The 27,164-nt window shown below is 46.5% G+C and overlaps 2 protein-coding genes and 1 pseudogene across 3 annotated transcripts; 2 read left to right on the top strand and 1 right to left on the bottom strand.

Annotated features, from left to right (window-relative positions):
• Positions 1–1,907: 1,907 nt before the first annotated feature.
• LOC120690369 lies at positions 1,908–27,039 on the top strand (annotated as a pseudogene).
• On the bottom strand, positions 7,874–16,805 carry LOC120690341 (cysteine-rich receptor-like protein kinase 6). Of its 2 annotated transcripts, none has more exons than XM_039972972.1 (7): positions 15,777–16,805; positions 10,277–10,402; positions 10,013–10,068; positions 9,103–9,313; positions 8,776–9,013; positions 8,557–8,707; positions 7,874–8,457 (listed from the first exon to the last, which is right to left on the bottom strand). In XM_039972972.1, the coding sequence occupies exons 1-7, from the start codon at positions 16,714–16,716 to the stop codon at positions 8,158–8,160; spliced, it is 2,022 nt and encodes a 673-aa protein (XP_039828906.1). In that variant the 5' UTR covers positions 16,717–16,805; the 3' UTR covers positions 7,874–8,157. The 2 variants fall into 2 exon arrangements, with proteins under 2 accessions (XP_039828906.1, XP_039828902.1); XM_039972968.1 differs by having other exon boundaries at positions 10,013–10,137.
• LOC120690388 (cysteine-rich receptor-like protein kinase 6) lies at positions 17,263–21,282 on the top strand. Its single transcript, XM_039973029.1, has 7 exons — positions 17,263–18,171; positions 19,154–19,282; positions 19,534–19,664; positions 19,741–19,951; positions 20,050–20,287; positions 20,526–20,676; positions 20,758–21,282. The coding sequence occupies exons 1-7, from the start codon at positions 17,331–17,333 to the stop codon at positions 21,058–21,060; spliced, it is 2,004 nt and encodes a 667-aa protein (XP_039828963.1). The 5' UTR covers positions 17,263–17,330; the 3' UTR covers positions 21,061–21,282.
• Positions 27,040–27,164: the final 125 nt, after the last annotated feature.

The following is a 27,164-nucleotide window of genomic DNA, read 5'->3' on the forward strand; positions in this document are numbered from 1 at the left end:
ATTCGCACGTTAACGGCCTAGGACCCACGGCCCAGGCACGCGTAACCTCAAAAAAAAAAAAGGAGGAGGATGGGTCTCTCTACTTTTTTTTTCACGCAACGGGACAAATTTGTGGGACACGCATCATGACGTCGAAAAATCTGTTCCTTGCTCGAAAAAAAAACTACTCCTTAAGTCTCAAAATATAAGTATTTTTTAATTTTGTCAAAATTAAATGGACACAGCTAATTTACGGTCGACAGTAAAATAGACTAGCCGTACGGCCGTCCCCACAATAGATATATGCATGCATGTGAGAGACAATGAGAGAAGAAAAAAATATATGCATACACATAATTTCGAAGATAAAAATATCATAATTTCAAAATCGGGCATCGAAATCAAAATCCGATTGCACAGTTGTGTTTGTTTTAATAAAAACTTCAAAACAAGATCTCACACCACTATATTTTAATAATATATTCTTTTTTGAGATAAAATACTTTTTCATATATTCTAATTTGTTTATGATGTTTGCAAAAATTGCTTATGGATTTACATAATATTGCTTCGCATGCTTGAGTTCAGTTAAGTGGGTATTGGTGTTATAATGTTGTAAAGATAAATTGTTTGGTGTTATTAGTGGATAAAAGTAAACAACTTTGTTAGGTAGGTGAATGTTGATTGCGATCAATACTAGGCAATTTTAGCAAATTGGTTTAGCATTTTAACTAATTTATTTTGGCATTTTTTCATTGTACATAAAGCAATTTATGTGTCTTCAAAAATATTGTCGAAACATATTCAAGTGGGGTCTTGTTTTGAAGGTCTCATCGAAAAGGATATAGCTGTGCGATCGAAATTTGAATTTGATGTATAGTTTAGGAACTATAATTTTTTTAAGTTTCAAAATCGTTTGCACGTGCCACTGTCCCTGAATTGGAGTGTCAATTTAGGCTGCCGTGGAGTAGAATAAATGTACGACCGGCTTTAATAAAGTAGTTACTAAGTTAAATTTATTCAACTTTAACATCAGGAAGGAAAAACAGAGCAACCAAAATCTCTCTGTCCCATAACCGTGAGCGCTGGTTTTCTTCCATGGTCATCACCTCTCTCAGTCCCGTCGCTATCGTTTACTACTCGTTTGACTGGGCGTGGTGATTAGTCATGCTTGTGGCATTGATTACAAAATCTTAGACTCCTCCAGTCCTGTCACAACCAGCCGTCCCTCGTTAATCAGCGTAAACGACACGGTTAGAAGTCCACGCCTGACCGGTCGGTCACTGATAAGTTGGAAATTTCTTAATCGGTGCGTGCAGTGAGAAAACACACAGAGCCACAAAACTCGCTGTAGGTTCAGGTGTTTCCTGTGCCCTTTTTCATGGCGTTGCTTGTTTGTTTTACCCTCTGCTGGCTCTCATATGCTTGAAGAGCCAGAGGAAGAAGGCTGCCAAGATCCAAAAGAGTGAGAATCATACTGTTTTGATAGTTTGAGTGTTAGTCAGGTTGCAAGTGCCAAAGAAGATTGAGAGGGGGGGATTTGATTTACCAATAGCTTGCCTGAAGATCCAAAGGTGCCCTGCCTCTCTATTTTCCTGCTTTCCAGAAAAGTTTGGGAAATCTGATCAAAAGAGAACTACGAAGTCTCCGTTGGTCCGGCGACTGATGAAGCCCCTTGGAGACACGGCACCAAGAACTTTCCTCCCTGTGTCCAGTGCCGTGTTTTTTTTCCTGTGTCTCAGATCACAGGTCACAGCGTTCTCCCAGCTCCAGCGCACCACTGCACCAGCAAGTGCGGGCCCCACACGTCATACACTGCCCCTCGGGGCCCACCGAATGCGTCGCTGGTCAAACCTGCGGGCTCCTTGATCTGGACGGACACCTGCCATTGCCATGGGGTATTTCCGTTCCACGTTCTAAAAGCCCCTGCAACACAACTACACAAGCTTGGCCGCCCTCCTCGTCGTTCGCCGCGGCAACATGGACACGGCCGCGCCTGGCCGCGGCGCCTCCCCGCACCTCCTCCTCCTCCTCACCCTCGCCTCCCTCCTCCTCCTCCTCCTCGCTCCGCGGGCCGCAGCGCAGCCGTGGCCGGCCTGCGGGAGCACCGGCAGATACACGGCCAACAGCTCGTACCAGTCCAACCTCGCGAGCCTCGCCACGGCGCTCCCCGCGAACGCGTCCCGGCCGGGGGCCCTCTTCGCGACGGGGAGCGCCGGCGCCGTCCCGGACATCGCCTACGCGCTCGCGCTCTGCCGCGGGGACACCAACGCCACGGACTGCGGGTCGTGCGTCGCCACCGCGTTCCAGGACGCGCAGCAGCTCTGCCCCTACGACATGGACGCCGCCGTGTTCTACGACCCCTGCTACCTTCGCTTCTCCAACCAGAACCTCCTCGCCTCCACCACCAACAACGGCAATCCCATCATCCTCATGAATACGCAGAACGTGACCTCGCCCTTTCGGGCGTTCGACGCCGCCGTCACCGCGCTCCTCAACGCCACCGGGGACTACGCGGCGGCGAACTCGTCCCGGCGGTTCGCCACGGGGGAAGAAGGCTTCGACGCAAGCTACCCCACCATCTACGGGCTCACGCAGTGCACGCCGGACATGTCTCCGGCGGACTGCCGGACCTGCCTTGGCGGCATAATTTCGGCCATGCCTCGGTACCTCAGCGGGAGGCTGGGCGGGAGGATTATCGGGCTTCGCTGCAATTTCAGGTACGAGGTAGATTCTTTCTTCTCCGGGGGCCCGTCGCTGCGGCTACCAGCGCCGTCCACGCCGGCGCCGGCGCCAGCTCCTACGCCAGTTAACGTGACACCGACGGCGGCCACACCAGGTGAGACGCCAGACACAAATCTACCTTTTTGGTTTGGTTTTAGTTCTAGATTTTATCGTTGAAATCAGATTCTAGAACAGGGATGTATCTCAAGAACACCGAGAAAACACGGGCACGCCCAGACAACCCAAATCCTCTCCAATTATTTGTGGACTGTAATTTGTCAACAGATTTCGGTACAGGACATGTAACCGCGTACGCCGGTTTATTCGATGATCTCGACCCATCTGCAGTCCCGTCGCTATCATTTACAGTATGCTGAAGGGTTCCTAGTTTTCAGTTCTACAGAAACATATGCATCTTGGTGACCAAGGGATGAAATTTCTTTTTTTCCTTTTTTTCTTTTGTAAAATTACGAAATAGGAAGCCTCCACAACCGCAACCTTGTTCTGCAGAAAAGTATAAAATAAAACAATAACCTTGAATACCTGTGGACATAATTAGGCAGTAGGCACTACGTGCTCAAAGTGGTGCTTTAAACTCTCTATAATGGCCCACTCGATCATCTGCTAATTAGAAAAGGGTCAGCAAAAGATGGAACTGTGTCATAAAGTTATCTTTGTCTTTTATCTGTTGGATCTTATCCCAGATAACATATTGCAAAGTGCCACAATGCTATTCTGCTGTAGTTGATTTCCTTAGTGCTAGAACTAGAACCCCAAAGTTTCCTACAAGTGCTCCCGTCTATGTATCTTTTGAAAAGAAGGTCGATTGTAGTAAAATATGTTTTGTACTAAGTGGTTCAGAATTCAGACTGTGGTTGAATCGTCAGTAAGATTTGAAGCATGCTGTTTGCTGAAGTTCGAGGCACTTGTTTATTACAGGAAGAAGCAAAAACAAAACGGGAATTGCAGTAGCAATCGCATTGCCAATAGTTGCTGCAGTGCTAGGTATCAGTACGGTTTGTCTTTGTTTCCTATGGAAGAGAAGACCATCAAGAGAGCAGACACCATGCTGTAAGTTTTGTCTTCACAATTTAGAATTAGATAAAAATATATGTGAACAATTGCACTACTTGGCTTATAAAAAAATAAACAAGCAGTAGTACTATATATTTGAATATTTTAGGTTTTATAATGAATTAAAAGGCGGTTATTTGTGATAGATACTAGTCGACATTTATCATTGTGTTGTCACTATATTCTGACAGATTCAACTAATGCTGAGGACATTGAAAGCATCGATTCACTTTTTCTTGATATATCAACTTTACGTTCCGCGACTGATAACTTTGCTGAGAGCAATAGGCTTGGTGAAGGAGGTTTTGGTGCTGTCTATAAGGTGGGACATATACGAGTTCAATTCATAAAGCGTTTTCAGTTTCGTCAACTGAAGGTTCACACTCATGCAGGGTGTCCTTCCTGATGGCCAAGAAATTGCAGTGAAGAGGCTCTCACAGAGTTCAGGCCAAGGAATACAAGAGCTGAAAAATGAGCTTGTTCTGGTTGCCAAACTGCAACACAAGAATCTTGTTAGGCTTGTTGGTGTTTGCTTGCAAGAACATGAGAAACTGCTTGTGTATGAATACATGCCCAATAGAAGCATCGACACCATTCTTTTCGGTACTACTACTTTGTAATAATCTGTTTTCAGTAGCATAACCAACTAAAAAAATAACGTTGCTGACATGACATTTCTTGTTCAACCTCCAGATCCTGAGAAAAGCAATGAGCTAGATTGGGGAAAGAGAGTCAAGATAATAGATGGAATTGCTCGAGGATTACAGTATCTCCATGAAGATTCTCAGTTGAAGATTATTCATCGGGATCTCAAAGCAAGCAATGTCCTTCTTGACTCTGACTATACTCCTAAGATTTCAGATTTTGGCTTGGCTAGATTATTTGGAGGGGATCGATCACGGGAGATCACAAGTCGAGTTGTCGGAACATAGTAAGCCTCCCCACCCCACACCTCTCTCTAAACTTGCTTGAAAAGAAGAGAACTTTGGCCCTATTTAGCACCATTTATTCTTTAACACTATTTAGCACCATTTATTCTTTAGCTTTGGAACTTTGGCCCCCTTGGTAGATATTCCTAGCTCTGTCTTTGACTAGAAAAAAGTTCTCTTCATGTTGCAGTGGATATATGTCACCCGAGTATGCCATGCGTGGCCACTACTCTATAAAGTCAGATGTGTTTAGTTTTGGCGTCTTGATTCTAGAAATCTTAACCGGAAGAAGAAGCAGCGGCTCCATTAACATCGAGCAATCTGTTGATCTCTTAAGTCTTGTAAGCCATTCTACTATCCCCAAACTCTATACACAAGTAATTTGCTTCAAAAACGCTAATGGAATTAACATTTGACACAGGTTTGGGAGCACTGGACCATGGGAACAATTGTGGAGATTATGGATCCATCTCTGAGTGGCAAAGCTCCTGCAGAACAGATGCTGAAGTGTGTCCACATCGGGCTACTATGTGTTCAGGATAACCCGGTTGACAGACCGATGATGTCGACAGTAAACGTCATGCTCAGCAGCGGCAGTGTCTCTCTCCAGACTCCATTGAAGCCAGTATTTTTCATTCCCAAGAGCGGTTACTACTCAACTATTCATTCAGAATCATATCCGACAGCTTCCCAGACCACCGGTAATGGTAAATCAGGGGCGATGTCACCGAATGAAGTGTCAATCACAGAACTGGAACCAAGATAATTCCTCAAGCAATTCTTATGTTGCCAGGGAAATTGGATTGTTGTTTTGGCAGTAAACTTGGTGGGCTACAGGGCAAGGCTCTGGCGTTTTACTGAATTTTGAGTTAAATAGGTGCAATGGCCTCATCCTATTGTATATCTTGTTTTGTAGAACTCTCTTCAACAAGGAAATCTGAATCAATAAGAACACCTTGATGTATAAAAAGCCATCAAATCATGTACCTACCAAGCTATATGCATAAGTTAGGTTCCTTGTGATGGAATTTGCCCATCAGATTCGAGACTTTGACTCAACCCGACTGTTGCATTTTCACCTAAATATGATTTTAGTGGTAAGTGGTGTGCAAGTTGATTGTGAAGCATCTCAAGATCCATCAGTGTAGTCAACCAGAGGTGTTTATAGGAGTAACATGTCCGTGATGGTTGGTGCACGTGTGTGTATGTGAGCTTATATCGATCAATAATTACCCAAAAAAATTATTGATAAATACAGGGATAAGTTATGGTGCTACCAAATGACTGCATGGAAAATGTACCAGTAGAATTGCATGAAAAAAATTCAACCAAAATATAAATGGGATAGTTCATGCAATTTTATATGTGCCTGTAAAATTTGAGTTTGAACAAAAAAATTATTTTACAAGGGGAATAAAAAATAACATGTGAATAATAGCAGGTTGTGGATAAAAGTGAACAGTCCAACCCACAATTCACATGTTATTTTTTTTTTGTTTCTAGCAAATTTCATTTGAACTCAAATTTTGCATATCAGCAGATGGTAACATGTTTTAGTTGAAATCTTTTTTGTTTGCGTTTTAAGGGTGTCACCGCACATGGCACCTTAATGGCGTGGGAGCAGCTGAACTTATCCATGTCAACATAGATAAAAATTTAGAGCTCTAACTCCCATTTCATGAATTGTGTGCGCTAAAAAATCGTGAATTATGACATTTTTTCCATGTATATTGTGATCTGATAAGGAAGGAAAATTGTTGAAACTAGAAACTGTGGCACAGCAAGGTATTCCCAACAATGTTACCAGTTATGAAGAACTTCTATTTCTAAAGTACCTGGATGATTAAAAAGGCAGCATTGATGACTAACTGAATGGGTAATTTTGTTAGCATTGCACAGTAAAGCATGAAAAGTATATCTATGAATCACACCTTTGGTGATCAGAGTGAACAAATTAAAGTATAGTACTGAGTATTAGTAAAAGTTTTTGACACACTGTGCTGGAACTGTAGTGATCCAAGTTAGTGATTGAGGTCAACTATGTATGCAAATGGCAAATATAGACCATATTTATCCATGGAATGACTATGCAGTTGCATTCTTGGACCAACTTCAGCATGCTTATAGTTATAGCCACCCTCTGATTCATCTTGGAAACATAACTTAGTATAATCAGTGCATTTGTTATTATCACTAATCAGGAAGAAATAATGACTCGAATATGTTTCATGTGCCGCACAAAGTTTTTCTTTGCTACCTATTTTTTTTTTGTTTCCACCGGCTTAAAAGCAAATGCATTCCAAGGAGAGAGCACCTATTAAGCAAGGGAGGTGAAAACCATATCAATCGCTTCTCCTTTTTACTTTTTAGTCTCCCTCTTAGGCATACGAGGGCACCTTGTTAGCAGAGACAAGCGAGATGGACGTGATGCAGAAGCAGAAGTCAACCTTGAACAAACGAATTAGCAGGTGATCACCAGCGACCTTATTGGCCATGATCTTGAGGAAGGGAGCAGAACGCCCAACAGCTTTGCTTGAACCTGGTGGCAATCAAGTTGGGTTTTGATATAGCACACAATCAGTCTCGTTTGCACTTGTTGCTATACCTGCTACACTTTACACTGCAAGGGACATGGGGGAGGAGAATCAGTAGCGTCATCTCTCATAGGCAAATCATCGAGCACATCGTGTGCATCTCCCATGATTCAACCTGTCATTTCCGGGCTTGCTGTCTTGGATGCACCAGCTCCACTGCATTGGTGACTTCTCCACTCTTTCTTTGCCTCGTCCCCCCGCCGCCATCTCCTTGCCCGTCGCCTTATGAGGCTGCAAGGGCGGTAACATTGGCAGGGCGGCCGCGGCCGCCATGCGTAACTGTCTTGTGCCCGCTTCTCCGATGATCACCGCCGCCGGGGATCCCTCAAATCCTATCCACATCCACCTGATTGGCCGACAGCGCGAGGGCTTGCTTCCTTTCTTGCTGCTCCTCATATCCTTATAGTTACGTTGATGCAGCAGCACCTCGGCGGGAGACGGCGGGGCGAGGATTACTATTTGGGCTGCAGTGCAAGGCACGAACACAGACTAAACTAGGAGAATGGGTATCAGGGTATGATCATGGGATCATGGACGTAATGACTGAATACAGATCGAAAGGGAACTAACCAGTTTTATCCTCTTAAATAAGTATGGTAGCTCTTTTTATTAGCCCCCAGACTGCATTGGGAAGTACATTGGCTAGGCAAATACAATAACGATGCGCCACAAAAGTTCTAACATGTATTCATATATATGCATAGTTACAGCTTGCAAAATATCTGCCCAAGTTATGTAGGGTTTGTTGATCACCATATGAATATACAATATATGTAGTACTAGCATGTCTCTATCTCAGTACCAAATTAACCTTAGGCAATGCTAGTTAACATTTTGCAACAGTTCCTTGGGACGACCTATCTTGCCTCAAGTTCAGTAATTGTAACTTCGTTCGCTGACACTTCCGACCTGCTTGTGCACTGCGAAGTTCCACTCTTTTGGAAGCAAAATGCTGGCCTGGATGGAGCTTGGCGTGGCACAGTGCTGCTGTTAAGCATGGTATTCACAGTTGACATCATGGGCCTATCCGCGGGGTTGTGTTGAACACATAGAAGCCCTATATGGATGCACTTCAACATCTGGTCCACACTAGGATGGTCGCTCAAGGATGAATCCATTATCTCCAGAACTGTTCCCATGGTCCAGTGTCCCCACACCTGCATTAGACAGCAGATTCAGAATCTCGCACCAAAATCATCGCTGCAACTTGCAAGGAACTGCAACATGGAGTTTGTCATCATGACCTACGCACTCACCAAACTTAGGAGATGATCATGTTGCTCAGAGCCATATGAGCCGCCGTTCCTTCTTCCTGCGACGATCTCTAACATCAAAACACCAAAGCTAAACACATCTGATTTGATAGAGTAATGCCCACGCATAGCATACTCAGGTGCCATGTAACCACTGCAAAGATAACATTGTATTATGGAACCAGTACTCTCGTATATAAGGGCAGAGTTACCAGCACTTACTAGGTTCCAACGACACGATTTGTAACATATTGTGATTGGTCACTTCCAAATAGTCTTGCTAAGCCAAAGTCTGATATCTTCGGATTGAAGTCAGAGTCCAGCAGAACGTTGCTCGCTTTTAGGTCCCGATGAACTATCTTCAGTTGAGACTCTTCATGAAGATACTGCAAGCCTTGAGCAATCCCATTGATTATCATGAATCTCTTATCCAAATCTAACTCATTGCTTTTATCAGGATCTGCATGTCAGCCAGAAAAGAGAAGTTTCAAAGATGCACACTAGAATTCACTTGTTTCACTGTTGCTAAATGATGACGAGTTACAATACCAAAAAGAAAGGTGTCGAGACTATTGTTGGGCATGTATTCGTACACAAGTAACTTCTCGGGTTCTTCCAAGCATATGCCAACAAGCCTGACCAAATTCTTGTGTTGAAGCTTGGCAACCAAAACAAGCTCAGTTTTCAACTCCTTCATTCCCTGCCGAGAACTCTGTGAAAGCCTTTTAACTGCAATTTCTCGACCATTAGGGAGGACCCCCTACACAATGAAGACATTTATTAATCACCAAAACGATACAGCGTTAATTTATACTCCTTCAGCTATTGGCCAGTTTCACTCTTGTACATGTACACGTACACAGTAACATGACCTTCACCCAAGTCCAACGTCTGGAATAGAATGGTATTTTAAAATTCCCTGATAATACTTGAGCATTGCAAGCACGTTTATTTCAAAAACCCGTGCTCTTGCACGGGCTAGCAATTTTGAGTGATACAGGTATTAGAAATTCATAAAACAATTAGGTGCCATAACTAATAATCAAAATTGCTTACCTTGCACGTCCTTTCTGGTTTGTTAAATATTCTAACACAATACTCCTATAAACTTTTTGCGAGGACAAGACTCGTATAAATACATCCAGTTGTGATCGACTTTAGTTAGCAATGGCATGAGTGGGCAATTTAGATGGAGTTTAGAGGGTTGCTTTACGTTATTTTCATAATAACAGGGTAGGCAATTTAGATATAGATTTGTATGGTTACTTTAGACTATTCTCATATGATAGAGGTGGATAATTTTTTAAGGAACACCATAGATTTGATGACTATTATTATCAATGATGATTAGAGCCTACCGATTGATTCTCCGATGTTTCTTTGAGAATTTTGAGGATTTATATTTTTTTAGCACGTATGATAAGAACGACATAATAGTAAAGATAAATATATTCAGCACCTTATAAACTGCACCAAACCCTCCTTCACCGAGTTTCTTGCCTTCATCGAAGTTTTCTGTTGTGGCTCGTAGAGTTGGTAGATCAATCATGAGTGAATCAATACTTCGTATATCCTCTGGATTTACTGAATATATCACAATAAAATAAGCGCACTAAATGATGCCAATGCCATGATACTTTACTTTTCTTCCGTACAAATGTACAATATTAAAAGATGACACTATTTCAGCTTTGTTCTATTGGCGAACTATGGAATCACTTACCAATCAGTAATAATTTTCCTGCTGGTTTCTTCCTCCTCCTCCAGAGACGATAGAAAACTACTACAGTACCCAGCATCATGATGACTATTAGCAGTATAATAGCTAAAACTCTAGCAGTCCGGTTTCCTGTAAATTGAAGATGCCGCTTAATTTCATACATTACTGAAAAGTACAACAAGAATATGAAGGTGCACATGCCATTCGAAGTACATATTTGGCTTTATTCAAGTCGTTTTATCTGAGAGCCTCTTAAATAACACAAGGAGAAAATTCTTAGCAGCTTTGATGTTTACAATGTCACAAGCCCTATATTGTTGCTTTGGTATCAGACATCAACAAGATCCTAGAATAGTTGAGCTTCAACGCATACTAGGAGCAGCCAAGCAACCAAAACGTCTCCATACGTTATTTTCATTAGGTTTAGAACTTCAAGTTATACTGAATAAAGAACTTCAGTATGTAAATTTGTCTTTTGCTATCTTGAAATCTAAATTTCCGTCTAAAAGACAGATAAACAAATGATGAACATCGAGAACAGAGGTAGTACCGACTTCTAATCTCCACACGCAATCGTTCAATGCATAAATGGTTACCCTGGAAGCAGAAAAATATTTTCATGTCTGGGACTGCAAAGAAACATCTTCAACTATAAAGGCACGAAGGGTTTTTCTAGTGACAGGATACTTTTGATCTGGACCATCCACAAACTAATTGAACGTCCCACGTGCTTCTAATGTTTAGTGGTTAACCACATGCTATATTTGTAAACCATGTGCTTGATTTGGAAGACAATTAATATATGCAAGGCGATTAATTAGGCCTCACTTGTGGTTCAATTTTTAAGATTGCACTATTTGCGTGTAATTTTCAAATGTTAGGATTACAGTTTTCATGGGATGCATTATTTAGAAAGCTTTATGAGATTCTTTTCTATTTCTAAATGGCAATTAAATTCATTTGTCTAAAATCTAATTAAATAATTATGATCTAAAAGGAAATTAATAGTTCTATAACTAAACACATGATGTAAACTTTCCTATTTCTAAATAACGTGTTACCTTATACTAGTAAATTGTAGCAACCTAACGGCTTTTATTCCTTATACATTTTCTATTGTTTGCTTATATGATTTATTACTAGTCAAGTTGTCGGTACCCTGTAGCAGGGATACCCACTCTTACTGCGGTAAGGCAGGACCCGCATAGTTATCCGTAACTGCGCGGAAAGGACGGAGTAGCCAGGCCCCACGGGCCAGGCTCTTCCCTCACCAGGCCAACGGCCCCGGACCCGTTCCCCGCCTGGGGATGGGTCCGGAGACGCCACGTGCCTCTAAGGAAGGGAAGATCCGAGCTGACAGCCGAGGCCTCGGACCCCCATAGGGGTCCGGGACCTCCTGCGCCCGCCCGGACCCCCTTACCGCGTAGGGGTCCGGAGCCGCCACGTGTCCCGGAGGCGCGGGCTCGTGCCACCCACCGCATTTAATGCGGATGGTTGAGTCGTGCTCTGTCGCCGCGGCACGCGGGACAACCTTTGTCAGGTCTCACTGTGCACCGCGTATTACCAAGGTGCACAGTGTAGCCGCCTGTGCCGCACCCGCGCAGAGCCCGTCTGCAGCATTAAATGGATACGACGGCACGGCACTTTTCCATCATGCCGCCTACGTCGCAAGCTACACAGTCCGCTTAAGCTACATGGCAGGCGACGCCACTAGCTGCATCTGGCATCATCCCGACAAGACAGCGCCTGGGCATGATGAGCGAGGGACTCCAGGAACAGGCAAGGGGATCCAGGAGAGAGATCTCCTTTGCCTGTGACGCCATAATGTATGAACAATACGTTATTTTATACTACATCGTTGGGCCCACCTGTCGGGGACCCAACAGCTGTGTACGCGCCTCCCTTGAGATATAAAAGGGAGGCACTCGCTGTGCACGGGGATCCACTCCGGACACAAGCTCTCGCATTCTCTCACTCTCTCTCTCGTGGGAAGGCAATACAACACACAGTGGACGTAGGGTATTACGCTCCGGCGGCCCGAACCACTCTAAATCTTGCTGTGTTCATCGTGTTCTTGAGTGAGATCGAACTAGGACTAGCTAACCCCCGAGTACACACCCTCTGGGCTAGGGCGGGTGCCTTCCGCCACCCGGCTGTGGTTTGCAGCACCACGACATTTGGCGCGCTAGGTAGGGGCAGTTAGCTGGTCGCAGTTCATCTCTTCCTCGTCTCGATGGTTCGCGTGGACGACGTGGAGATGACAGAGGGTGTGGCGTCCTCCACGCCACATGCCCCTCGTGTTCCTGCTCCAGGGGCAACTGTGCCTGTGGAGCAGCCACCGTCGGCGGCGGCGCGCGCTGCTCGCCGGCAAGAGTCAAGGCGTCCATCAAGGGCCCCCTCACAAGCCGCGAGCGGCGGAGCGCTGGCAGCGGCTAGGGAGTTGCTGCGCAACTCCCCGGCAGAGGCAGCCTCGCCAGACGTCTTGAAGCAGTGGCGGGACGACGTTGACCGTCTCCTCCACCTGGCTTAGGCCTCCCCCAGTTCTGCAAGGACTGGGCAACGACCACCGCCCGGCAACGCGGTGGTACCTTACCACCAGCGTCAGGGCGGTGCGTCGGCGTCCGTGCGCTCCCCTACCGTAAGTGGTGCACGAACAGAAGACCTGCGGGCGGAGCTCAACCGCCGGCGCGCGGGAGAGGATGTCCGCATCTCCGTCGAGAGGGCGCGAGAGCACCGTCTCAACATTGAGGGTCGCAACCTCAACGCTGATCTGGACGCGGTGGCACCCAGGCCTCCGGTGAATGCCCGGATACAGTCAGGCGCACCAGTGGCTAGGGTGGGCTGTGCTGCACTTGCGGAGCACCTCCGCGCCGTGGCATGGCCACCCAAGTTCCGCCCCCACCTGCCGGAAAAGTACGACGGTACTACTAACCCGTCGGAATTCCTGCAGGTGTACGTTACCGCCATCACAGCGGCTGGTGGTAACGGCGCCGTCATGGCAAGCTACTTTCATGTAGCCTTGTCTGGGCCAGCCCGGACCTGGCTCATGAACCTCACACCCGGGACGATCCAGTCCTGGGAAGAGCTCTGTGCGAGGTTCACAGCGAACTTCGCCAGTGCATACCAGCAGCATGGTGTGGAGGCACACCTTCACGCCGTGAGGCAAAAACCCGGAGAAACGCTCCGGGCCTTCATCTCGCGCATCACCAAGGTACGGGGGACCATTCCTCGTATCTCAGATGCATCTATTATCACTGCTTTCCGCCAGGGGGTACGTGATGAGAAGATGCTCGAGAAGCTGGCGACGCACGAGGTGGAAAGCGTCACTACGCTTTTCTCCCTGGCAGACAAGTGTGCCAGGGCCGCTGAGGGCCGTGCATGGCACTCAGCCCCCCAAAACGGAGATGCCAAGGCTGGTGGCTCCGGTGCTACCGCTCAGTGCGGTGGCAAGAAGAAGAAGAACAAGAACCGGAGTCGCGGGGAACCGCATTCTGGCGGACCAGTCATTGCAGCAACAGCGCCGGCGGCGGCGCCGGCAGCGGCTGGGGGTCAGAATGCACATGGCAAATGCCCTCGCCCGCAAGGTGGGAGCGGAGGTTCATGCCCAGTGCATCCCACCGCTCCCCACAGCGCCGCTGACTGCCGCGAGATCCAGAAGCTCGCGAAGCGGGTCAGTGGGCGGCGTGAGCAGTCCTCCAAAGACGGTTCACCCCCTCCTCGCCAGCGGGCCGGCAAGGAGAAGGCCTCCGACAGCGGGGCCGCGGCCGGGGAGAAGGAGCTGGGGTACCAATCCCCCGCTCGAGAGCTGAAGGGCGTCTATCACGACGACGACTCCGATTCCGACAACGGCGACCGCCGCAAGAAGCTGTACGTAATGTATGGCGGAAGCTGGGAGCTTGTCTCCCGGCGGGACGTGAAGACCCTTCGCCGGGAGGTCCTTTCGGTGAAGCCGGGGGTCCCGAAGGTGGCACCGCACCAAAGGTGGATGAACACCACCATCTCTTTCGGGCCATCCGACTGCCCGGAGAATATGGCCGGAGCTGGTGTACTACCTCTAGTCACCGCTCCTGTCATATCCAACGTAAGGCTCTATCACGTGCTAATTGACGGTGGGGCTGGCCTCAACGTCATCAGCTATGCAGCGTTCAAACAGCTGCAGATCCCGGAGTCCAAGCTGACTCCCTCTCGCCCATTCTCCGGAGTGGGCCCACACCCGGTGTTCCCTCTGGGGAGCATCACATTGCCGGTTACGTTCGGGACCGAGGAGAACTTCCGCACAGAGAACGTTCTGTTCGATGTTGCGGAGGTGAACCTCCCGTTCAACGCCATCATTGGCCGACCGGCACTCTATCGCTTCATGGCCATTGCTCATTATGGGTATTTGGTCCTGAAGATGCCTTCCCCTGCCGGAGTTCTCACCGTGCAGGGCGACCGCACCGCTGCCGTCGCTGCAGTTGAGAGACTACATGCTCTGGCGGCAGAGACTGCACGTTCCGAGGAGGATCCATCCACCTCGCAACCCAATGCGCCTGCAAAGGCTCCCAAGGTCCGACCGATCCGGACCATGTTCCCGTGAAGACGGTGCAAATTGGAGCGGACTCCACCAGGACCACCCGCATCGCGGGGAACCCGGAGGAGAAATAGGAAGACGCGCTCATCGCTTTCCTCCGGGCAAATGTCGACGTGTTCGCCTGGGAACCGTCACAGATGCCCGGGATCCCCAGGGAAGTGATCGAGCACAATCTAAGGATCTACCCCGACGCCACGCCGGTGCGCCAAAAGCCTCGGAAGCAGTCCGTGGAGTGGCAGAACTTCATCCGCGAGAAAGTCCACAAGCTCCTACACACCGGCTTCATCGAGGAGGTCCACCACCCCGAGTGGTTGGCCAATCCGGTCGTCGTCCCAAAAGCCAACGGGAAGCTTCGGATGTGCATCGACTACACCAGCCTCAACAAGGCATGTCCAAGAGACCCCTATCCTCTTCCGCGTATCGATCAGATCGTGGACTCCACCTCCAGGTGTGACCTTTTGTCTTTCCTAGATGCATACTCTGGTTTCCACCAGATTCAGATGTCTAGAGAGGATAGTAAGCATACTGCCTTTGTAACAGTAGATGAGCTTTATTGCTACATTGTCATGCCGTATGGTCTAAGGAATGCCTTACCCACGTTTGTACGAGCTATGAACAAAACTTTCTGTAATCTAATTAGAGATATTGTTGAGGTTTATGTCGATGACATTGTGGTCAAGACTAAGGTAGGGTCAACACTAGTGGAGGACATGTCCCTCGTCTTCGACCGGCTCCGCACCACGCGCACGAAGAGAGAAAAAAAAAGAGAAAGAGAGAAGTATCTCCTTTACTTCTGTTACAACTAAGCATTTAGGAATTATCCAACTTCCAACTAGACCTTTTAATTCAGCAACGATTGCTAAATTCCCCTGTTGCAGAAAGTGAACGATGTGGATGAATGCAAAATAAAACATCTTTGACCTCAAAACTCACCTCGTCCTCTTGTCGTCGTCGCCGGCGTCGGCGTCGCGTTCACCGGCGCCGGCGCCCCCACGGGTGGCTCCGGCAGCTGGAGTAGCGGGCCGCCTGAGAAGAAGGGGTACTGCTCATACCTGTAGTTGCAGCGCAGACCGAGAATCCTGCCTCCCTGCTTCCCGCTGAAATACTGGGGACCCATCTGAGTCATGCCCGCAAGGCAGGTCCGGCAGTCCGCCGCGGTCATGTCCGGCGTGCACTGCGCCAGGCCGTATATCCTCGGGTTCTGGCTGTCGAAGGTCTGGAACGCCTCGACCGCCGTGCCGAACCTCCTGGACGCGTCGGCGGCCGCGTAGCGGGCGGTGGCGTTGACGAGCACGGCCACGGCGGCGTCGAAGACCCTGAAGGGCGAGGTGACGTTCTGCGTGTTGAGGAGGATGAGGATGGGGTCGCCGGTGTCGAGGACGCTCGTGACGGCGACATACTGAATGCCCGACGTGGTCACGTTTCGGGAGGGCATTAGTACGAACAATACGTTGCCGCCGCTATTGATGGAGTCGAGGAAGTTCTGGTTGGAGTAGCGGAGGAGGCAGGGGTCGTAGAAGACGGTGGCGTCCCTGTTGTAGGCGCAGAGCTGCTGCGCGTCCGAGAATGCCGTCGCGACGCAGGAGGCGCACGCGGAGGCGTTGACGTCGCCGCGGCAGAGCGCGAGCGCGTAGACGACGTCTGGCACGACGCCGAGGCTGGCCTTCGCGAAGAGCGCCTGGGAGGCGTTCTTGGGCAGCGTGGCGGCGAGGCGCTGGATGTTGGCCTGGTAGGTGTCGTTCAGGGTGTAGTTGCCGCTCGCGCCGCAGACCTGGCCGAAGGGGTCCCCGGCGGCGGGCGGCGCGAGGGCGGACGCGAGGAAGAGGGCGGCAGCCGCAGCGAGGTAGGGGGGCAGGCGGGGGTGGACAATCATGGCCGGACCGGCGGCGTGGTGCTGGTCCGGGTCTGCCGCCGGAGGCGTGAAAAAGCGGTGGAGGAAGCCGCCGATGCGGAAAGAGGGAACGGGTGGGGGCAGCGAGGGTTGACTGTTGGTGGGGCCCATTTGACTTGACTGAGTTGACGGCACTGACTCAGTGGGGCCAGGCATCAAGGCTTGCGGGCGCGTGTCACCTCGGGTGACGTGTCACCGAATAGGAGGCTTTCTCGACATTGTCATTTAGCCTGCCCCAACAAGCCCGTTTTCTAACGAATTTCAGTCAAACAAACCACCACTAAGAGCAAGTATAGCGGTGAGTGCGGAGCGGACTGAAGAGAGAAAAGAAGAGAGAATGCCGCGTGAGCATCTCGTTAAACGCCGGTCAGAAGCGGGCGAATTCATTTACTCTGCAGGAGCACTGGGCTCCAATTAGTTAGTTTTGCTCTGATTGCACGGAAAGTAATAAGGATAGGGGTCCCACCTCCACTGCCTCACTCGTTCGAGCTGACCTGGCTCCCCTTCTCGTCCGGCGCGACCATAAGCGTTGTTGTAAGATCCAGCTATCCAAGATCCAACCAGTCCTCCCCCACCCAGCTGGAACAACGGAGTACATGGCTACCGGGGCGGGGGCGAAGCACCGGCACCGCGTCTCCTTCCGCCTCGCGGCCGGCCTCCTCCTCGCCTCCCTCCTCGCGCCACTCGCTGCCGCCCAGCCGCCGTGGTGGGTCTGCGGGAACAGCGGCAGCTACACGAAGAACAGCGCATACCAGTCCAACCTCAGCCAGCTCTCTGCCACCCTCCCGACCAACGCCTCTCGGGACCTCTTCGCCACGGCCGCCGTCGGCGCCGCCCCGGCGACGGTCTACGCCCTTGCGCTCTGCCGTGGCGACTCCAACGCATCCACCTGCGAGTCCTGTGTCTCCATGGCCTTCCCGGAAGCACAGCAGCTGTGCGGCTTCGACGAGGACGTGGCCGTCTTCTACGACGACTGCAGTCTCCGCTTCTCCAAACACAACTTCCTCGTCGTCGATGGCAGCAAAGCCAACCTCACCGTGATCGCCAACCAGCAGACGGTGAGTTCGCCAGTGGAGGTGTTCGACGCCGCCGTCGGCAAACTGCTTAACGCCACCACCAGCTACGCGGCTATGAACTCGTCTCGGCGGTTCGCCACGGGGGTGGAGGAGGGCTTCGGTAGCAGCTACCCCACCATCTACGGGCTGGTGCAGTGCACGCCGGACATGTCGCCGGCGGACTGCCGAAGCTGCCTTGACGACATAATTGCCTTGACGCCGCAGCATCTCGGAGGGAGGCGGGGCGGCAGAATTATTGGGGTGAGGTGCAATTTTAGGTACGAGCTGAATAAATTCTTCACCGGAGAACCCACGCTGCGGCTGCAAACGCCATTAGCGCCGGCGCCGGCGCCAAACGTGATGCCGACGGTGACCACAGGAGGTGAGTTACAACTTGGCAGACACGAATCACTTGATTTACAGTTTTGCATCCCATTCTTATCTCGTGGTTGTTGTTCCGAACAGCCATCCGAACCCCAAAAAAAAATGACCACAAAAGATTGATTTGGTGAATATAAACATTTGGGGAACACAAAATTGGTGAACATATATATTTTGATACAAGGTCACATTGCCGTGTAGGCTAGTTCGCTTTGATCATTCAAGATTATATTATGGCAGCTCTATGTGTTTTTTTTTCCGAATGATTGTGACAGCTCTGTAGTCCCGTAGCTATCGATCACTACTTTTTTTGGCAGATATTGAATAAATAGCTAGTACGCACATGCAGAAGAGTAGTATTTCAAACGGAAGACTCTTTGAGGCCATGGTGGGGTGCTTGTGTTTTCCATTTCAGTAGATATGGTCAAGTAAGACAGACTAGTCAGTGAAGCATTTTATAGAATTCCGCGTTCCAATCGACATAGAAGCCAGTCAACAAAAAAGTACTTTATATTTCAGTAGATATTTCAAATGTGTATCCTCCCTCTATTTTTCTTATAGCGTGTATATATTACATTTGAAAAAAGGGGGGCAAACTTCATAAACATTAATTAACAAATAGTCAAAGCATATGCATGCTTAGTGTATAAAAGTTATATCAATAAGCCGCCCTGAAAAAAGAACTGCAGAAATTGAGATTGTGTCACAAAATCGTCATGGTTTTGTTGAATCTATCCCAAATAGCAGATTATTGCGAAGTGCAATGTTGCTAGTTCCCATCTATATTTATAGGTGCACTAAGCTTCCTAAGTGTTTTGTACTAAAAGTGCTTGAATCTATTTATCTTTGAAATGAACCTTGAGTCCTTGACAGTACGTAGTATAATATATTTTCTGCCAAATGGTTGTTGAAATAACGGCTGAATTGTTAGAAATGCTGCATAAATCATCCTGTCATCTGAAGTCTGTGCCATATATTTACAGGAAGGACGAGAAATAAAATGAAGGTTGCTCTAGCAATTACATTACCTGTAGTTGCTCTACTGCTTGCTATCACTATATTATGTCTCTGCTTTTTGAGGAGAAGACTAGCAAGAGAGGATGCACCATCTTGTAAGTTGCCTTCACAATTTGGAACAATGAACGTTGAACTAGCTGCATGCAAGAGATGGGATGAACCTCAGAACCTGTAGCCTTTTTGAGTTATTAGCAGGGACAAACAGTTATATGGTCTAATTTTCAAATATCTTTATTTATTGTCGCTTTCCACTCAAAAAAATTGACGTCTAAACTAAAAGGAGTTTATAAATTGAAATGACTTTCCAATTTCCATTATATGCCTATTTTTAACATTTGATTAACAGATCCAACTAAACCTGAGGACATTGAAGGCATTGGTTCACTTCTTCTCAATCTATCGACAATACGTGCTGCAACTGATAACTTTGCTGACAGCAACTGGGTTGGCGAAGGAGGTTTTGGAGCAGTTTATAAGGTGCCACACGTATAATATCACTTCATAAAGTGTTTCAGTTCCAAGTTTCAACAACTGAAGGCTTACCCTTATGCAGGGTGTACTTCCTGGTGGTCAAGAAATAGCTGTGAAGAGATTCTCACAGAGTTCAGGGCAAGGAATACAAGAGCTGAAAAATGAGCTTGTTTTGATCGCCAAGCTTCAACACAAGAATCTTGTTAGGCTTGTTGGTGTTTGCTTGCAAGAACATGAGAAACTGCTGGTGTATGAATACATGCCCAATAGAAGCATCGACACCATTCTTTTTGGTATTAGTTTGTAATAATCTGTTTTCAGTACCATAGATACTATGGAAATTTAACATTATAGCCTACTACTGACATGTGGTTCCTTGTTCAACGGCCAGATCCTGAGAAAAGTAAGGAGCTAGATTGGGGAAGGAGATTCAGCATAATAAATGGAATCGCTCGAGGCTTAAACTATCTTCATGAAGATTCCCAGTTGAAGATTATTCATCGAGACCTAAAAGCGAGCAATGTCCTTCTACACTCTGATTATACTCCTAAAATTTCAGACTTTGGCTTGGCTAGGCTATTTGGAGGGGATCAATCGCGGGAGGCTACAAATTCTGTAGTCGGAACTTAGTAAGTGTAGTAAACTAATTAAACCTAGCTTATTAGTACTTGGAGGGATGCATGGGCTATCATCTCGGTTCGAGTTTTTTCCAGCTGAATTTGGATAGTTGAAGAACCCCTCTTTCTTCTTAATTAAAAAGTCATGTAGTTTGTCCTAGATTGGTCGAGTTTTTAGAAAGTACAGTAGTAAGCAAATAAATAACCTAATTGATATGCTAACTACATGGGCTTTCTCTTCGAACTGCAGTGGATATATGGCACCAGAATATGCCATGCGTGGCCACTATTCAATAAAGTCAGATGTCTTCAGCTTTGGCGTCTTGATTTTAGAAATATTAACCGGAAGAAGAAGCAGTGGCTCCTATAGTTTTGATGAATCTGTTGATCTCATAAGTCTTGTAAGTCTTTCTATTGCTCCCAAACTCGTCACAAATATAACTTAGTCCGAAAAATGATCAGATAATTTGCATTTGATGAAGGTATGGGAGCACTGGAACACGGGAACAATTATGGAGATCATGGATTCATCTATAAGAGGCAATGCTCCTGGAGACCATATGCTGAAGTGTATTCATATTGGGTTATTGTGTGTTCAGGATAACCCAGTGGATAGACCAGCGATGTCAAAAGTAAATGTCATGCTCAGCAGCAGCACTGTCTCTCTCCAGGCTCCATTGAAGCCAGAATTTTTCATTCCAAAGAGCGGCACCTACTCAACTCTTTATTCGGAATCGTATCCTAGAGCGTCCAAATCCACCAGTGACTCAGTAAGTCAGAAGTAATGTCATCAAAATGAAGTGTCCGTTACAAAGCTGGAACCGACATGAGTCCTGAAGCTGGCCTGTTTCCATGGCAATTTGATTGTCAACTAGCCTATCAATAATACATGAACAAAATAAAGTTTATAGCTAATAATTATAATTCATCTATTAAATATTCTAACATATACTTTAAAATACATATTTATCATTATTGAGTTGCAATAGATTTTATTTTACATTGCACCTCCAAGTGTGTTTGATATATATTTAATTGAAAATTTTATTTATGAATTGGTATTCTTATCTCTTTCATCATACATACTGGCATATATCGTAGGTAGTATTTTTATATAAACAATAACATAAATAATATAATATAATATAGAAATAATAATTTAGAATTTTATATTGTTGCACTTTAATATTTTGTTACAATTATATGATTTAGATTCGGATTTAGGGGTTACTTTAACTTTTAATAATGATATAATTGGATAATTTATATGCAAATTTATGGTATTTGCATTATGTTTATAATGGTACAAGTGAGTAATTTACACGAAGATTAGGGGTTACTTTAGATTTTTTATAATGATAGAGGTGGGTAATTTAGATACATGTTTAGATGTTATTTTAGTCTATTTTCATAATGACATCGGTGGTAATTTATTAGAAAAGATAATAATTCTAATGACTATTATAATTAGAGTTTCAGACTAATGGTCGGATCTTTCTGATTTTTTTTTGAGAATTTCTAGATTTTCTCTATTTTTTAGAGTATCCACATAGGGTCCTAGATGGTTTTACGTGAAAAGGAGCCTCCAATTACTACTAATAATAAGTTTGTCATTGCTGGAAAAAAAACGTGGCATCGCCCCAGCAATTGTCTTTCTGAGTTTTGCGTCATGTTTTCACTGGCCTATCCGTTATGTATCTTCTGTGTAACTCCTTTTAATTGAGAAATCAGAGCTAATTACGACATGTACTCTCTGTCCTCTAACAATTGTTTTTGATGTTTTAGAATGTGTAAGTACTTACAATTTAGCTACCAATTATTTATTATGCACTGAGAGTCTGAGACATTGAGGGAAATATGAAAAATGATCAAAGTCATGAGAAAAACTGAAAAAATATTGATTACTGATACTGGTGTGTTAGGTCTCTCAAGAATTGGATCAAAGTGTCAGTAGTTGTTTTTTTTTTGATGGAGAGGGGAAAGGATCAGTAGTTGGTAACAGATCTGGTTGTGCTTTTGGTGCAGCTCTCATGTCGGGCCTGGTTGCGGACCAAAAACACGTCATACTGCTCTGTTGCGGGCCTTGCGGCCCGAAACAGAAGAGAGTCGTTCTGACTTCGGAGGAGGACAGGGCGGGCCATGGGCGCAAACACAATAATCCATTAATCCCACGCGTACACGGCCCAGATTTTTTTGTCTTTTCTTTTCCCGAGTACAAATGTCACTTGGAAATTGCTTCCGGTATTTTTTGCATTTGGGAATGACCCCCTAGCAATGGAGTAAAAACACATAAGTCAATTTTTGGAGCCAACAGAATGAGGCCACGTGCCCACGGAGCAGTGATGAAAAGACAAAAATCTATCAATCTTGCTCCGCTAGACCGCAGGGAGGAAATCGGATGAAAACCTTAGGCAATCACTCAGAAATGAGGACGACCAAAATATTTGTACGAATTCTCCTGCCTTCCAAAAAAGAAAATACTACCAGTTTTACTGCCTTTCTAAAGTACGAACTTTTCGTGGATCCAAGGACTCCACAATTCGACAAATCCTGAGACCCTGTGCGAAACTATGAATTGGGCCCCTAGTAGCCTAGTAATAAGTACTATAAAAATATATATATATTGTAACATAGTGCATGTAAACAAGATATTTCAAGAATTATCATACCTATTCACTAGTATTTGGTGCAATGCCCTGGTCAAGTGTCTGATTAAGAGGAGGACAAACTTATGGTTCCTTTCTAATAAATCTTTTCATTGCCCCTTTCTGAGATTGAATTAGTTCATCTATCTTTTGTTTCTTTTGACGCTTTTAATAACCAGATGGATATTTTCTAGAAGACATGGCTAATAATAGAAACAATAAAATTGATAGACGCATTTGGAACTAGTAATTAAAAAGCAACATTGTGTCATAGATGCTGGGCGGAACCTAGTCCAGACGTGCAGACCTGCAGACGCGAGATGTTTGGCCGTCTGGGCACGGGGCGCCAGGCCACGCGATCGCCGATCGCCGAGCGGGACGCGTGGGCGCAGGGCGCTGCGTCGCTCGACGCCTGCAATGTCGCTTGGGTGCAGACGTAGTGACAGGCCTGCGTCGCCACTCATGTCGGTCCCCGATGAGCGGTGACGGCGGGGACGCGGAAAGGACCGCGGCGTGCGGATGGGATCGACGTTTTCTCTTCAGTGGTATATTTGAGCCACCGCGTTCCAGGACGCTCCCCAGGAGCCTCCGCGTCGCCGGCGCTCTTCGCCAAGGGCAGCGTGGGGGCCGTCCCGGACATCGCCTACGCGCTCGCGCTCTGCCGCGGGGACGCCGCCAACGCCACGGCCTGCGGGGCCTGCGTCGCCACCGCGTTCCAGGACGCGCAGCAGCTCTGCGCCTTCGCCAAGGACGCGGCCGTCTACTACGACGCCTGCTACCTCCGCTTCTCCAACAGGAACTTCCTCGGCGACACCGCCAGCAACGGCGGCGAGCTCATCCTCATGAACGAGCAGAACGTGAGCTCGCCGGTCGGGGCGTTCGACGCCGCCGTCCGCGGGCTCCTCAACGCCGCCGGCGGCTACGCGGCGAACTCGTCCCGGCGGTTCGCCACGGGGGAGGGGGCGTTCGATGCCGCCAACCCCACCATCTACGTCCTCGCGCAGTGCACGCCGGACATGTCGCCGGCCGACTACCGGAGCTGCCTTGGGGATGTTTTTGGACTTATACCGCAGTACCTCAGCGGGAGGCAGGGCGGCAGAGTTCTCGGGGTCCGCTGCAATTTCAGGTACGAGGTTTACCCGTTCTTCACCGGCGGCCCGTCGCTGCGGCTGCCAGCACCGTCGTCGCCGCCGCCGCCGGCGCTGCCTCCTGCGCCAGTTAACGTGACGCCGACGGCAACCCCTCCAGGTGATGTGCCAGACACAAATTAATAAGTTTGCAGTTTCTAGTTTGGTTTTAGAGCTATATATATTGTGTCCTTCAAATCAGATTCTAGAACAGGGATGCGCGTCCTAAGAACACAAAAAGGAAACACATGTGCACGGCCAGACAAGCCGAATTCTCTCCAATGATACGTGCCTGCAATTTGTCAACAGATTTTGGTACAGCACACCTCTCTGCAGACCCGTCGCTATCGTTTACTACTAGTACTTGGCTGACTGGAAATAGCGATTACAGTATGCTGAAGAGTTCCTATAGACTATAGTTGATTAGTTCTGAAGAAACACACTTGTGCATCTTGGTGTCCAAGGAATGGGATCTGTATTTTTTTTTAAAAAAAAAGAAAAATTAGGGACAATGAAGCCTCAACAACCGCAGCCTTGTCCTCCACAAAAAGAACAAAGTAAAAAAAAAAACTTGTGTACCACAATCCACAAGGCCCCCCCAACTCTTGTATGAATCATATGTAGGAAAAAGATTGCCTTCTTGCCTTCTCCCATTACATTTCAAGCGTTCTCTGTTCCATTTAGCATGGTGATAAGTCAGAAGGACTAGTCATAAAGTTAAGTTTTCCAAACCTTCTAATGGTCCACTCAATGCTAATTAGGAAGGAGTCAGCAAATGATGAAACTGTGTCGTAAAGTTATCTTTGTTTTTCTTTTTATATCTCTGTTTGATCTTATCCCAAATAAAATATTGCGAAGTGCCACACTGCTACTCTTAGTAGTTGATTTCCTCAATGTATGGGCCTAGCTGCACTAAGGTTCTTAGTGCTTGGACCCCAAAGTTTTCTTCCAGTGCTTGAGTCTATGTATCTTTTGGAAAGAAGCTCCATCGTAGTAAAATATGTTTATGTACTAACTGCTTCAGATTGTGGTTGAATCGTCAGTAACATTTGAAGCATGCTATTTGCTGAAGTTCGTGGCACTTGTTTACAGGAAGGAGCAAAAACAAAACGGGAATTGCAGTAGCAATCGCATTGCCAATAGTTGCTGCAGTGCTAGTTATCAGTACGGTTTGTCTCTGTTTTTTTTTTTTGAGAAAGGTTTGTCTCTGTTTCCTGTGGAGGAGGAGAAGACCATCAAGAGAGCAGACACCATCCTGTAAGTTTTGTCTTCACAATTTTAAAATATATGTGAACCGATACACTACTTGGCTTATAAAAAAAGAAAGAAACAGTAGTACTATATATTTGAATATTTTAGGTTTTATAATGAATTAAAAGGCGGTTATTTGTGATAGATACTAGTCGACGTTTATCATTCTGTTGTCACTATATTCTGACAGATTCAACCAATGCTGAGGACATTGAAAGCTTCGATTCACTTCTTATTGACATATCAACTTTACGCTCTGCGACTGATAACTTTGCTGAGAGCAATAGGCTTGGTGAAGGAGGTTTTGGTGCTGTCTATAAGGTGGGACATATACCAGCTCAATTCATAAAGCATTTTCAGTTTTGGCAACTGAAGGTTCACACTCATGCAGGGTGTCCTTCCCGATGACCAAGAAATAGCAGTGAAGAGGCTCTCACAGAGTTCAGTCCAAGGAATACAAGAGCTGAAAAATGAGCTTGTTCTGGTTGCCAAGCTTCAACACAAGAATCTTGTAAGACTTGTTGGTGTTTGCCTGCAAGAACATGAGAAACTGCTTGTGTATGAATACATGCCCAATAGAAGCATCGGCACCATTCTTTTCGGTACTACTACTTTGTAATAATCATTTTTCAGTAGCATAACCAACTAAAAAAATAACATTGCTGGCATGGCATTTCTTGTTCAACCTCCAGATCCTGAGAAAAGCAAGGAGCTAGATTGGGGAAAGAGAGTCAAGATAATAAATGGAATTGCTCGAGGATTACAGTATCTCCATGAAGATTCTCAGTTGAAGATTATTCATCGGGATCTGAAAGTGAGCAATGTCCTTCTAGACTCTGATTATACTCCTAAGATTTCAGATTTTGGCTTGGCTAGATTATTTGGAGGGGATCGATCACAGGAGATCATAAGTCGAGTTGTCGGAACATAGTAAGTATAGTAAAAAATACCTTGAAGACAATGTAGTGGCAGTGTGGCACATTAACAATAGCTTTTTTTTTCCTTTTCTATTGCAGTGGGTATATGGCACCAGAATATGCCATGCGTGGACACTATTCTATAAAGTCAGATGTCTTCAGCTTCGGTGTCTTGATTTTAGAAATTTTAACCGGAATGAGAAGCAGCGGCTCCTTCAACATCGAACAATCTGTTGATCTCTTAAGTCTTGTAAGCCATTATATTATTCCCAAACTCTCCACACAAGTAATTTGCTTAAAAAATGCTAACGGAATTCCCATTTTGACACAGGTTTGGGAGCATTGGACCACGGGAATAATAGTAGAGATCATGGATCCATCCCTGAGAGGCAAAGCTCCTGCAGAACAGATGCTGAAATGTGTCCATATCGGGCTACTATGTGTTCAGGATAACCCAGTTGATAGACCGATGATGTCGACAGTAACGTCATGCTCAGCAGCGGCACTGCCTCTCTCCAGGCTCCATTGAAGCCAGTATTTTTCATTCCCAAGAGTGGTTACTACTCAACTGTTTATTCAGAATCATATCCTACAGCCTCCCAGTCCACCGGCAACGTTAAATCAGGGGCGATGTCACCGAATGAAGTGTCAATTACAGAACTGGAACCAAGATGAACAATGAGGCAACATGTTGCCAGAATGATTGGATATTAGTGTATGAATGAACTTAACATAGGGTAATGTTGTAGTGTCTGTATTACTAAGTTTTCAGTTGTATGGCTCTACTGGCTCCTCCCATAATAGATCTTCTTTCAATGGGCAAATCTGAGTTGTTGCTAGTTGCTACATATTTATCTGTAGATGGCTGTTTGAATTATCGTTACTGTCTGAGTCAACTTTTTTCTTGTATGTTTTATAGATTGTGTAGTCAAAGTATTTATATTTTGGC

The sequence above is a fragment of the Panicum virgatum genome, chromosome 2K, assembly GCF_016808335.1.
Source record: "Panicum virgatum strain AP13 chromosome 2K, P.virgatum_v5, whole genome shotgun sequence".
In the NCBI taxonomy this organism is placed as follows: domain Eukaryota; kingdom Viridiplantae; phylum Streptophyta; class Magnoliopsida; order Poales; family Poaceae; genus Panicum; species Panicum virgatum.

What these genes read in the sequence shown, in the direction of transcription:
- LOC120690341 (XM_039972968.1), bottom strand. Translation starts at nt 16,716, where the DNA reads ATGATTGTCCACCCCCGCCTGCCCCCCTACCTCGCTGCGGCTGCCGCC. An exon ending in GGTTTGGTGCAGTTTATAAG is followed by an intron (nt 9,314 to 10,012) that starts GTGCTGAATATA and finishes TTCATTGTGTAG; the next exon opens with GGGGTCCTCCCTAATGGTCG. An exon ending in TCTCGACACCTTTCTTTTTG is followed by an intron (nt 9,014 to 9,102) that starts GTATTGTAACTC and finishes GCTGACATGCAG; the next exon opens with ATCCTGATAAAAGCAATGAG.
- LOC120690388 (XM_039973029.1), top strand. Translation starts at nt 17,331, where the DNA reads ATGGCTACCGGGGCGGGGGCGAAGCACCGGCACCGCGTCTCCTTCCGC. An exon ending in CATCGACACCATTCTTTTTG is followed by an intron (nt 19,952 to 20,049) that starts GTATTAGTTTGT and finishes TTCAACGGCCAG; the next exon opens with ATCCTGAGAAAAGTAAGGAG. An exon ending in CTGTTGATCTCATAAGTCTT is followed by an intron (nt 20,677 to 20,757) that starts GTAAGTCTTTCT and finishes CATTTGATGAAG; the next exon opens with GTATGGGAGCACTGGAACAC.